This window comes from Adiantum capillus-veneris, unplaced genomic scaffold (assembly GCF_014529385.1).
Source record: "Adiantum capillus-veneris isolate H3 unplaced genomic scaffold, ASM1452938v2 Hic_scaffold_323, whole genome shotgun sequence".
Classification (NCBI taxonomy): Eukaryota; Viridiplantae; Streptophyta; class Polypodiopsida; order Polypodiales; family Pteridaceae; genus Adiantum; species Adiantum capillus-veneris.
Window position 1 is genome coordinate 91089 of NW_028221435.1, and position 13698 is coordinate 104786.

Genomic DNA, 13698 nt, shown 5'->3' on the forward strand with positions numbered 1-13698 from the left:
AAGTCCCAGTATGCCAACATCACATTAATGTTTAGTAGTTTTGTACTACTTAATGTCCAATGATGAAACTATAAGCAAATTGATGCTTTATTGCGTTCAACATGACCATCCCACATGGAATGATACTTCTAAAATCCTTAGCGATTGCATAAAGGCAATGGAAACTTGGGGGATGGGAGCTCACCACAACACTACTCTCAAGAAGTACAATTGTGTGTAGCAAAGAAAACTGTACAGGGTTTGTTTGTGAAGGAGGGGGAGAAAGTGATTTCATAAGAGAGAAAGAGCTTGCAAGCATCGTCAGTAAATGGGACCATTAATCAAAGATAAATGTCAAACAAGCATATCTTGTTTTAGGCTTGCTTTTCCACTCTCAAAACCTCACCATCTTTTTGAATGCAAATAAGTTTTAGAAGGTCCATAATAGTAGCTCGCTATAAAGACTCCAAAGAGAGCTATGCTAATGGGTTTGATGCCTTGTTGAGACTAAAAAAAAGGAATGCTCATACGAGATCTATTTTCTAGGCCAAGGAACAGAGACATAATGGTGCTTGGTTTTCAGATTTTTATCATTGGCGTGGCATTTAGTATGGACCTTGGGTATAGGATGAGGCATATTGGTATCGATGATCTTGCAAAGGAGATGGATTTAGTTGGTATCAGACGAATTTAGTTTGATAAAATTACACAATGCAATTATCTGGTCTCCTGAAAATCATAAGTTTGATTTTGAAGCTCCTCCGCAACTAGGACCAAATATTATTATGCAGGATGTGAACGCAACAATGAACAATTGTTTTCACAACCGTGCACAACTTAGTTGATTTGGATGGCTTCAAAAGCCTCTCACGATGGAATTCAACAAATTGAAACAAGTTTCGCCATCATAAAACACAAACTCAACTACACTCATGAAGGTAGTCAACTAGTTTATGGTTGCAAATGGCCAAGGAGCGACCATAGATTTTTTAGCGTGGTCACTCTCCAAGAGCCAATGGGAACCATTGCCATTGAAATCTTTCCCTGTCGGGTACGATAACCCAAAAAAATTGTCTTGGTTGAAGGAATTAAAGGCCCCTAATCTACAAAGGTGAAGATTGGGACCACAACAAAGATGTTGTTAATATATCCTTGCATGTATGAATGGACATTCACAATCTATGATCCACACCAGATTTTGCATGTCCTAGAGAGACGAGTTTAGCAGCGCAAGGCATACAAGTGTTGGATGGCTATTCCACCAACACAAAAACCCAAGAAATGGGTGCAATTTTGGCATATCTTTCAAAAATATTTTTTGCCCAGCACTAAAGCAAATACAAATTGGAAGGCATGGGACAACTGATACATACACAATTCTTCTATCCCCAATCACAAGTCCAAGTATTGTGAGATAGTTCTTAAGTGGATGGGATTGACAAATTCCAAAAAATTTGAGGTTTTCTTTGTAGTCTCCATCGTGGTACCAAGGATTGCATTACTCATTTTCATCCAAGGACCTTAGACGAGGCAATTGCAGAAGCTTTGGTGTATCATACACATGAACAAGGATTACAACAGACACAGTTGATCTTGGATATGGCATCTCCCAAGAGGGGTATGTGCTCTTCAAATTCTCTATCTACTGTTGACTTTGCACGAGCAAAGAGAGAAAATTTGTGCTTCCCTTGTTTGTCGGATTTACATACTAAAATAGACTTCCTTCTACACCAGGCAACAAAGCACGCTCACAACCAGAGCCGAAATCATCTCGTAGAATCTCTATAGTCATGAGATATTCTTCAAGTTAGCTATCTTACCAATTTTTTTGGCTATCAAGAACAAATAAAATAGATGTTATTTATTTGTCTACATAACCTTTTATCAAAAGTATCTCTTTGGAGCATTATATGATTCTTATTTTTACACTAGAGTGTACAATACATGTCATTAAGTATGTGCAATAGATGTGTTTTCAGTTTATTGTTTAGCATCACTATTACTTTTCAATAATATTATGTTGCTTCTATGGCCTCAAGGACATATGAACTATGTTGCTAATTTTTAGTTTCCCGTTAGCATCTACATTCTAGAATCCTAAGTGTGTCTCATTTGATGATAACTTGTTAGAGTCTAATGCCTTGGGAGATGTAAAAACCCAGATCTGGCTTCACTCTATCAAGACACTACAAGTGTGCAGTACGATTGTAGCCCTACTCATATCTAGGATCATGTTTGGCTATTCATGTTAGAAGCAATGTGCAACCATACGAGCATGCAATTTTGAGTGGAGGGATGCAAGTGTAGTTCTTGTGCAACCATGATTGGGCACATTGCATCATTCATCAATTACAAAGTTTAGGGATCCCATTATGTGTAGCAGAGATACTCAACAGACGGTTCTTTTCTTTCATGAAGAACACGATTCACCGTTCTTGGGAATTGCTTCACATGTGGAGGGTAAATGTACCCACAAACTTAGACATAGGGCACCAAAATTTTTTAATATGTCCTTTTCTTGTGACTCATTTGCATTTGAAAGAGTTTTCAAAAGGAATTTCTCAAGATGAGTAAGCCACTTTTGCTCTGTTAGAGAATCTCCCTCGAGATAGGCTCTAAATTAGTAGCAAAATGAGAGTAAAAACTTAGAGCATTCTTGCTTGAGATTGGCTCTACACTTAGTTACCCAATAGGAGCAATAAGTTTGCTCAATTTGAGCATTTTTTTGAGATAGGCTCCACTGCCAATATAAGAAACAATTAGAGATTCCTTTTGGCCCAAGGAACAATCTCTTACAAAGATATGGATTGCAATCATTTAGTTTGTTTTTTTTTGGCTATGAACAGATAGTTCCATGAATCGGTACCAAATTTGGTACTTATCACGTGGATCACTTCACTTGATGCACGTTTAGATTAGAGACACGTTACTGTCCTTAAGAAGAGATGTTCCATTGATGTTTTTACAGGCAAAAACTCTCCTTCAAGGGGGTAGTAATGTCAGGACAAGGGGGAATGGCCCTGGCAAGCCGACTAAACATGCGTAGTCAAGGGGTCTCCTAAAGGTGGGCCAAGGAGCTTATAAGAGAGTACGGATGGGTGGAGACGGGCATGCCAGAGTCCCTACCCTCTCATGGTGGAAATACAAAAGATTGCAAAGGAAATGGAAAATGCACACATAAGATCTTCAACCACTGTAGATACAGAGGGAGGTGGAAGCAACACAAGTACAAGTAATCGCAATGGAACTTGCTAGATATCGATCATTAATCTCAAAGAAGGCATCCAAGAGAATAAGAAAAGCGTTTGAGATGAAAGTGAGAATCAAAGAGGGTGTGGTTTTAGTGGAGCCCACAAGATTTGCAAGATGCTTTCCAAATAATAATACCTCAAAGGGGCACATCTATAGTGAGGATAATAAAAGGGAGCTATATTGCAATTGCCTTGACTTTGTAGAGTATGAAGGGCACAGGAAGCCTGCTTTTGCTTGTAAGCACTTGCACTACGTGTTTCTTCATGTGCTAGGCTTGAGCCAAAACGAGCAGATGTTCATTCACCAACGTATTCTCTAAACTAAGGAGGCTCACAATACTTTCAACCAATATAGAGCCTATCCTTGTGTGGAGTACATACTACCATGATCGTGTGACTGGATTTAGCCAAGTTTTGTATCTTTTTGGGAAATCAAATCTATGACTTAGATGGCTATTTGATTTGATGGACTCCATTAGTGTTTACTCTACTAGTTAATTATGGGGTTCTTAAATTATAACTCAGTTTTTTCAAAAAACTTGTTTATAAAAAAGTTTGCCTTGGGTGAAAAAGTATTTCCTAGGAAATGCCCATCTAAAAACAACCTAGGAAATGCTCACCTAAAAACAACCCCCATGTTGAGCAGAAGATACCCTTATGGGAGTTGGTTAACTATACATTTATGCTCATTGCTCAAAGAAGCCTTACAACCCAAAACTCTACAAAGATTCTAAACCAACATCGTAGACAGGTTGTGCTATGATTGTGGTGGCACAACCATTGACTTAAAAAACGGCTATATGATGAGCCATGAGTTAGTTGGCCTAGAGTTATTAGATATTGTGCAAAGTGTGGAATCACCCACCTTTGTAGTGTTTTTCCAAGCAGTTCAGAAGAGTCTTTTAAGGCTATTGTGATGTGTTTAAGTTTGACTACAATCTCACCTTTAAAAGGAGACAAGTTTCCCTCTCAATGTGATCACATGAGCTCAAGTTCAACAAGTGGTGACATATTCTTTTGGAAGCATTTTCTAACAAGCAATATTGGGATTCCAACAGGAACGTTCCCAAAATATCCCATTCTCTTTCAAATGTTCTCTTTGGATTTTTTGCTCTCTTATCTTTCCTATTTTGGATACTACTCACCGTCTCCTCTTCAGCGAGGACAAGCTAAGAACATGTGCAAGGCAAATTTCTTTTCCACACAAGAGAAAAATTGAGGTTTGGAGATTAAGATCATGTTATCAAATGTAGTCGGCTAGAGATAATTTTAGACATAGACGACCTTGTGGTGCTTGCGACCTTAGTGTTTGACTTGTGGGAGGGCATGGGGTATATTTGGTCCCACCACATAACAACCATGAGCAGAACTCTTGACAACTGGGCTCAACAATGGAAAAAATTTATCACGAATAAAGAGGACCTAGGCTATGAGTCCTCAAAGAGCCTCCCATACGAGGGGACAACATCTCAAGAGTTGCGATGAAGAGGGTGAAGTAGGTAGTGTGTGGATAATGACAACAGCCTTGGATTGTAATAATGCTTTGTCTACCTTCATAATAATTAGTTTTTGGCATATTTCCATACATGGTTCCCTATCTTTGATATTTACAAACCTCAATTGTGCTGTAAGAGGCAAAGGTGGTCTTCCCCCCCATACATGGTGAAGAGGGTGAAGTAGGTAGTGTGTGGATAATGAATTGTAATAATTTTTTGTTTACCTTCATAATAATTAGTTTTTTGCATATTTCCATACATGGTTCCCTATCTTTGATATTTACAAACCTCATTGGTCATCCCCCCAACACTAGCGAAGGTCTTTTGCTACCCCCTTGCTAGAAGGGCTATCCAACCTAATTGAGCTTGTTTGTATAGGTCATCGCTTAGGTCTCTTGGTACCCTTGCTCTGTAATAGTAGTTGGTGGAGGCATGGTTGCACACCTTCTAAAAATTTCACATGAACTACTAGAGCTTGTAGCTGCTTGGAAGCTACCCGTGGGATGATTATCACCACCATCTACTAACATAATATGGTGGACGGCTTACCTGTGCCACGTGTCAACTTCTGCAAGCTTTTACAAGGGACAAAAAAAAAGGCGGTGCCTTGCGCTGGGGGGTGGCTCTGTATAGATTCAAGTACATTGAAGTACGATGCAGGAACCTCAGACTCTCAGTACCTCATATTCCTTCTCAGAGTGAAGTACAAGCGAGAGAGAATTAGCTACATTCCCTGCTGAGAGAGAGAGAGAGAGAGAGAGAGGAAGAAGAAGACGTAGAGGAGGATCGAGAGCTTGGTATGTTTGCTTCGTCATGCTTCGTCTCTCTCTCTCTCTCTCTCTCTCTCTCTCTCTCTCTCTCCCCCCCCCTTGCTTGCATATGTCTGCATCTCTCACTACATCCCCCACCTTCCCCCCCCCTCACGCCACTGTCCCTCCACACGGAAGCTTTCATAGGGGTAGGCAGCTTTCATGTCAAAGCTTCGTCGTAGGCAGCTTTCGTCTGCTTCGTCGTAGGCAGCTTTCATGTCAAAGCTTCACACACACCTCTCAGAAGGGTCAGCATCTTGTTGCAGCGGCGTCATAAACTATCGCACACACCTCGCAGAAGGGTCATCACTTTGCTGCAGCGGCGTCAACCTTAAAAAATGGGAGAGCCGTCAGCGTCTCTGGTAGTCCAACTCTCTCTCTCCTTCCGGCTCCCTCAACGGCCCTGCAATCCCGCTCTCTCTCCGTCGTGCTCCCGCCACGGCATGCACACGCCACTGTCCTCCTCACGACTGCAGTCCCGCTCTGTGTGTGTGTGTGTGTGTGTGTGTGTGCAGCCTCTCAGGTGAGAGAGAGAGAGACGTCGGCATGCAGCCTCTCAGGTCCGAGAGAGAGAGAGAGAGAGAGAGAGAGAGAGAGAGATCAAGGCCTGCAGATGAAGTTGGAAATAGTGATGATGCGGACTTCGACGCTAGTAAGCTTCCAACGCATAGCTCTCTGCCATATTGCATGTGTGGCGGTGGCGACTCTTTGCAGCCTGCCCATGGCGGTTCTAGGTACTATCATAATATCTCCCCTGCTCCTCTCTGTCTGTCGCCATGGATATTTCAGCTCAACACCTCGCTCTCTCTTCTTCCCTCATCAGGCATAACCCCGCCTCTTTTCTCATCTACAGTACCAACTCCCAGGCCCTCATCTCCCCTGCCTTTCGCAGAGCTGCAAGCAAGCGAGCCGACGCCCCCCGCCTTGGTACTCTCGGCCCGGGGCGTCGACTTGTGCCTGCCTCATCTCCCATCAACGCATCACTCCATGAAACCGGAGGCGACAACAGCAACAATGCTGACCCTATGGAGTTGAATGGCACGCTTGATCGGCGACAGCTCTTGCTGGGGTCAAGCTCGATTAGCATGGCAGGACTACCATTTGCAGTGGCGAAGCTTGACGTGCCCAACATAATTGCCCAGCACGGACCCTGCAGAAGCCGCTCAGGGCGAGAGAGAGAGAGAGAGAGAGAGAGAGAGAGAGAGAGAGAGTAGTGGATAAGAGTTATGTGGCTCAAGCTGCGTCTTCTTTCTTTTTTATTAGGCAATAGGCAATGTCTTTTCAATTAGGTGTGTACTTCAACTTTCTGTGTAACAAAGATTCTGCTCACAAAGATTTTCGTGTTTGTGCTAATGCATAGTTACTCTGCTTCTTGCAGAAAGGTTGCCTATTTGCCCATTTGTCCTATGTGTAGTGGTAATCTTCTACTCTCAATCTCCATTCTGAGTGCATTAATTGTGTGTTTCATGTTGTCTTGAAATGTGCTCTCAAGAGATGTATATGTGTGTGTACGCTGCACCTATGCAAATTCCCTTAAGAGAACAAAGGGGGCAAGGGAACCTCCATTACTTTGAGCCAGGCTTGGTCTTCACCACTGGACGACTCCATGTGTGTGTGTGTGTGTGTGTGTTTTTTAAGAGACACATGCAATATGGCAGAGAGCTCTCTCTCTCTCTCTCTCTCTCTCTCTCTCTCTCTCTCTCTCTCTCTCTCTCGGACTTGAGAGGTTGCATGCCGAAAATGACTGCCGACGTCTCCTCGCGCGCGTTGCATGGCGGGAGCTCCCGCCAAGGGATTAGGGTGCAGTGACCCATTCCTCGCACTGCCATGCACTCGACACCTCATCAAAACTCTATCTGTGTGTGTGTGTGTGTGTGTGTGTGTGTGTGTGTGTGTGTGTGTGTGTGTGTGTGTGTGTGTCCACCTAAACATCGTCCGAATGTAACTAAAAAATCTATATTTTTATTGTAGGCAGCAAGTGTGCAAGCCAAGGAGAGTGGAGTCGTGATGTGGTGAGGCACTTCAACCAGGCAGCAAAATGTGTTGGCTAATTGTTATTTCAATTTAATTATTTGAGAGAGAGAGAGAGAGAGAGAGAGAGAGAGAGAGATGCTTAGTAAGTTAGGTTAATGTAATGGAAAGAAATGAAATGAATTGAAATGTTTTATTAACGTCTTTAAAAGGCCAAAATGACCTATGAGACCATAGAGAGAGAGAGAGAGAGAGAGAGAGATTTGACAAGAGACCGGAAATGGTAAATTAAAATACAAGATAAAGAGATAGAAATGAAATGATATTAACGTCTTCAAAAGGCTAAAAGTCCTATGAGACCAAACTGTTACATAATTGTGAAGATAGAGAGAAATAAATGAAATGAAATGAAATGTTGTACTAATGTTTTCAAAAGGCCAAAATGATCTATGAGACCAATTTGTTACAAAATTGTGAATGTTTTGACTTGAACTTAGGTAAATTAGGTCAAAAGGCCAAAATAACCTGAGACCAAACTGTTACAAAAAATGTGAAGATAGAGAGAGAGAGAGAACGAGGTCGATTGAAATGTGATGTTATATTAACGTCTTCAAAAGGCCAAAATCAACTATGAGTCCAAATTGTTACAAAATAGTGAATTTGATACCATGTTTGGGTGCTAAAAGACTAGAAAATACTACTACTACTACTAGAATCCATCCTCATTTGCACTCTAGATATCTAGAGCGTATGGCTCAAAAATGTTATATTAACGTCTTTAAAAGGCCAAAATGACCTATGAGACCAAGAGAGAGAGAGAGAGAGAGAGAGAGAGAGAGAGAGAGAGAGAGAGAGAGAGAGAGAGAGAGAGTTGACAAGTGACCGAAAATGGTAAATTAAAATAATCCATAATCCATAAAATTACGAGATAGAGAGAAAGAAATGAAATGATATTAACGTCTTCAAAAGGCTAAAAGTCCTATGAGACCAAACTGTTACATAATTGTGAAGATAGAGAGAAAGAAATGATTTGAAATGAAATGTTATATTAACGTCTTTAAAAGGCCAAAATGACCTATGAGACCATAGAGAGAGAGAGAGAGAGAGAGAGAGATTTGACAAGAGACCGGAAATGGTAAATTAAAATACAAGATAAAGAGATAGAAATGAAATGATATTAACGTCTTCAAAAGGCTAAAAGTCCTATGAGACCAAACTGTTACATAATTGTGAAGATAGAGAGAAATAAATGAAATGAAATGAAATGTTGTACTAATGTTTTCAAAAGGCCAAAATGATCTATGAGACCAATTTGTTACAAAATTGTGAATGTTTTGACTTGAACTTAGGTAAATTAGGTCAAAAGGCCAAAATAACCTGAGACCAAACTGTTACAAAAAATGTGAAGATAGAGAGAGAGAGAGAACGAGGTCGATTGAAATGTGATGTTATATTAACGTCTTCAAAAGGCCAAAATCAACTATGAGTCCAAATTGTTACAAAATAGTGAATTTGATACCATGTTTGGGTGCTAAAAGACTAGAAAATACTACTACTACTACTAGAATCCATCCTCATTTGCACTCTAGATATCTAGAGCGTATGGCTCAAAAATGTTATATTAACGTCTTTAAAAGGCCAAAATGACCTATGAGACCAAAGAGAGAGAGAGAGAGAGAGAGAGAGAGAGAGAGAGAGAGAGAGAGTTGACAAGTGACCGAAAATGGTAAATTAAAATAATCCATAATCCATAAAATTACGAGATAGAGAGAAAGAAATGAAATGATATTAACGTCTTCAAAAGGCTAAAAGTCCTATGAGACCAAACTGTTACATAATTGTGAAGATAGAGAGAAAGAAATGATTTGAAATGAAATGTTATACTAATGTTTTCAAAAGGCAAAAATGATCTATGAGACCAATTTGTTACAAAATTGTGAATGTTTTGACCTAAACCTATGTAAATTAGGTCAAAAGGCCAAAATAACCTATGAGACCAAACTGTTACCAAAAATGTGAAGATAGATAGATATATATATATATATATATATATAGAGAGAGAGAGAGAGAGAGAACGAAGTCCAATGAAATGAGATGTTATATTAACGTCTTCAAAAGGCCAAAATCAACTATGAGTCCAAACGTGATCTGATACCATGTCTGGGTGCTAAAAGACTAGAAAATACTACTACTACTACTACTAGAATCCATCCTCATTTGCACTCTAGATATCGAGAGAGTATGGCTCAGAAATGTTATATTAACGTCTTTAAAAGGCCAAAATGACCTATGAGACTAGAGAGAGAGAGAGAGAGAGAGAGAGAGAGAGAGAGAGAGAGAGAGAGTTGACAAGTGATCGGAAATGGTAAATTAAAATAATCCATAATCCATAAAAATATGAGATAGAGCGAAAGAAATGAAATGATATTAACGTCTTCAAAAGGCTAAAAGTCTATGAGACCAAGCTGTTACATAATTGTGAAGATAGAGAGAAAGAAATGAAATGTTATACTAATGTTTTCAAAAGGCCAAAATGATCTATGAGCCCACTTTGTTACAAAATTGTGAATGTTTTGACCTAAACTTATGTAAATTAGGTCAAAAGGCCAAAATAACCAAACTATTACAAAAATGTGAAGATAGATAGATAGATAGATAGAGAGAGAGAGAGAGAGAGAGAGAGAGAGAACGAAGTCGAATGAAATGAGATGTTATATTAACGTCTTCAAAAGGCCAAAATCAATTATGAGTCCAAATGTTACAAAACTGTGAATCTGATACCATGTCTGGGTGCTAAAAGACTAGAACAAAAATACTACTCCTACTACTAGAATCCATCCTCATTTGCACTCTAGATATCGAGAGAGTATGGCTCAAATCCTTTGTTGTACTCTCTGCTATGTAGCCCCATAGCTACATAGCCGTCTAGATCTCCTTAGCTCCTGTGCTTGATCGAGAGAGAAATAAAATGAAATGAAATGTTATATTAATGTCTTCAAAAGGCCAAAATGACCTATGAGACCAGAGGGTTACAATGTGTTGAATCTGATACAAAGTCAGAGTAACACAATGAAATGACAAAATGACAAAATGACAAGATAAAAGTACTATGGGATCCTAAACTAGTAGGCGTGAACTAAGCGCACACACACACACAGACAAAGAGCTGAAAATGAACTAAGTTTGAAGGGTACTTACACGCGTGCATGCTACACAACCACACACAAACAAAGAGAGAGAGAGAAGAAGAAGAAGAAGAAGAAAAAGACCAAAGTGAATAAAATTATAGGAGAGTGAGATAAAGAGAGAGACAACAACGAAATGAGTAATGGTAATGTGCTCAAAAGAGTACATCCATGTGCCCAAGACTAGATTAAAGATAAGCGAGAGAGAGGGAGGGAGAGTTAAATGTGAGTAAAAATTCCATCCAAAGATATAGATTTTAATATCATAGAGAGGGTTTCCAAATATCTCGGGCTTGATGTAAAAGTCCTAGCCCTCTGGATCTCCATAGCTCCTGTGCTTGATTGAGAGAGAAATAAAATGAAATGAAATGTTATATTCATGTCTTCAAAAGGCCAAAATGACCTATGAGACCATAGAGAGCGAGAGAGAGAGAGAGAGAGAGAGAGAGAGATTTGACAAGAGACCGGAAATGGTAAATTAAAATACAAGATAAAGAGATAGATATGAAATGATATTAACGTCTTCAAAAGGCGAAAAGTCCTATGAGACCAAACTCTTACATAATTGTGAAGATAGAGAGAAATAAATGAAATGAAATGAAATGTTATACTAATGTTTTCAAAAGGCCAAAATGATCTATGAGACCAATTTGTTACAAAATTGTGAATGTTTTGACCTAAACTTAGGTAAATTAGGTCAAAAGGCCAAAATAACCTGAGACCAAATTGTTACAAAAAATGTGAAGATAGAGAGAGAGAGAGAGAACGAGGTCGACTGAAATGAGATGTTATATTAACGTCTTCAAAAGGCCAAAATCAACTATGAGTCCAAATTGTTACAAAATAGTGAATTTGATACCATGTTTGGGTGCTAAAAGACTAGAAAATACTACTACTACTACTAGAATCCATCCTCATTTGCACTCTAGATATCTAGAGCGTATGGCTCAAAAATGTTATATTAACGTCTTTAAAAGGCCAAAATGACCTATGAGACCAAAGAGAGAGTTGACAAGTGACCGAAAATGGTAAATTAAAATAATCCATAATCCATAAAAATACGAGATAGAGAGAAAGAAATGAAATGATATTAACGTCTTCAAAAGGCTAAAAGTCCTACGAGACCAAACTGTTACATAATTGTGAAGATAGAGAGAAAGAAATGATATTAACGTCTTCAAAAGGCTAAAAGTCCTATGAGACCAAACTGTTACATAATTGTGAAGATAGAGAGAAAGAAATGATTTGAAATGAAATGTTATACTAATGTTTTCAAAAGGCCAAAATGATCTATGAGACCAATTTGTTACAAAATTGTGAATGTTTTGACCTAAACCTATGTAAATTAGGTCCAAAGGCCAAAATAACCTATGAGACCAAACTGTTACAAAAAATGTGAAGATAGATAGATAGAGAGAGAGAGAGAGAGAGAGAGAGAGAGAGAGAGAACGAAGTCCAATGAAATGAGATGTTATATTAACGTCTTCAAAAGGCCAAAATCAACTATGAGTCCAAACGTGATCTGATACCATGTCTGGGTGCTAAAAGACTAGAAAATACTACTACTAGAATCCATCCTCATTTGCACTCTAGATATCGAGAGAGTATGGCTCAGAAATGTTATATTAACGTCTTTAAAAGGCCAAAATGACCTATGAGACCAGAGAGAGAGAGAGAGAGAGAGAGAGAGAGAGAGAGAGAGTTGACAAGTGATCGAAAATGGTAAATTAAAATAATCCATAATCCATAAAATACGAGATAGAGAGAAAGAAATGAAATGATATTAACGTCTTCAAAAGGCTAAAAGTCTATGAGACCAAACTGTTACATAATTGTGAAGATAGAGAGAAAGAAATGAAATGTTATACTAATGTTTTCAAAAGGCCAAAATGATCTATGAGACCACTTTGTTACAAAATTGTGAATGTTTTGACCTAAACTTATGTAAATTAGGTCAAAAGGCCAAAATAACCAAACTATTACAAAAAATGTGAAGATAGATAGATAGATAGAGAGAGAGAGAGAGAGAACGAAGTCGAATGAAATGAGATGTTATATTAACGTCTTCAAAAGGCCAAAATCAATTATGAGTCCAAATGTTACAAAACTGTGAATCTGATACCATGTCTGGGTGCTAAAAGACTAGAACAAAAATACTACTCCTACTACTAGAATCCATCCTCATTTGCACTCTAGATATCGAGAGAGTATGGCTCAAATCCTTTGTTGTACTCTCTGCTATGTAGCCCCATAGCTACATAGCCGTCTAGATCTCCTTAGCTCCTGTGCTTGATCGAGAGAGAAATAAAATGAAATGAAATGTTATATTAATGTCTTCAAAAGGCCAAAATGACCTATGAGACCAAAGGGTTACAATGTGTTGAATCTGATACAAAGTCAGAGTAACAAAATGAAATGACAAAATGACAAAATGATAAAATAAAAGTACTATGGGATCCTAAACTGGTAGGCGTGAACTAAGCGCACACACACACACATACACACACAGAGAGAGAGAGAGAGAGAGAGAGAGAGAGAGAGAGAGAGAGAGATTTGACAAGAGACCGGAAATGGTAAATTAAAATACAAGATAAAGAGATAGAAATGAAATGATATTAACGTCTTCAAAAGGCGAAAAGTCCGATGAGACCAAACTGTTACATAATTGTGAAGATAGAGAGAAATAAATGAAATGAAATGAAATGTTATACTAATGTTTTCAAAAGGCCAAAATGATCTATGAGACCAATTTGTTACAAATTTGTGAATGTTTTGACCTAAACTTAGGTAAATTAGGTCAAAAGGCCAAAATAAGCTGAGACCAAATTGTTACAAAAAATGTGAAGATAGAGAGAGAGAGAGAACGAGGTCGACTGAAATGAGATGTTATATTAACGTCTTCAAAAGGCCAAAATCAACTATGAGTCCAAATTGTTACAAAATAGTGAATTTGATACCATGTTTGGGTGCTAAAAGACTAGAAAATACTACTACTACTACTAGAATC

At 38.8% G+C, this 13698-nt stretch overlaps 1 protein-coding gene across 1 annotated transcript; it reads right to left on the reverse strand.

Moving 5' to 3' along the window:
* Positions 1–4791: 4791 nt before the first annotated feature.
* On the reverse strand, positions 4792–7032 carry LOC147417218 (uncharacterized). The gene has a single exon (XM_086507791.1). It carries the CDS (start codon positions 6665–6667, stop codon positions 6383–6385), a length of 285 nt encoding a protein of 94 aa, XP_086363917.1. The 5' UTR covers positions 6668–7032; the 3' UTR covers positions 4792–6382.
* Positions 7033–13698: the final 6666 nt, after the last annotated feature.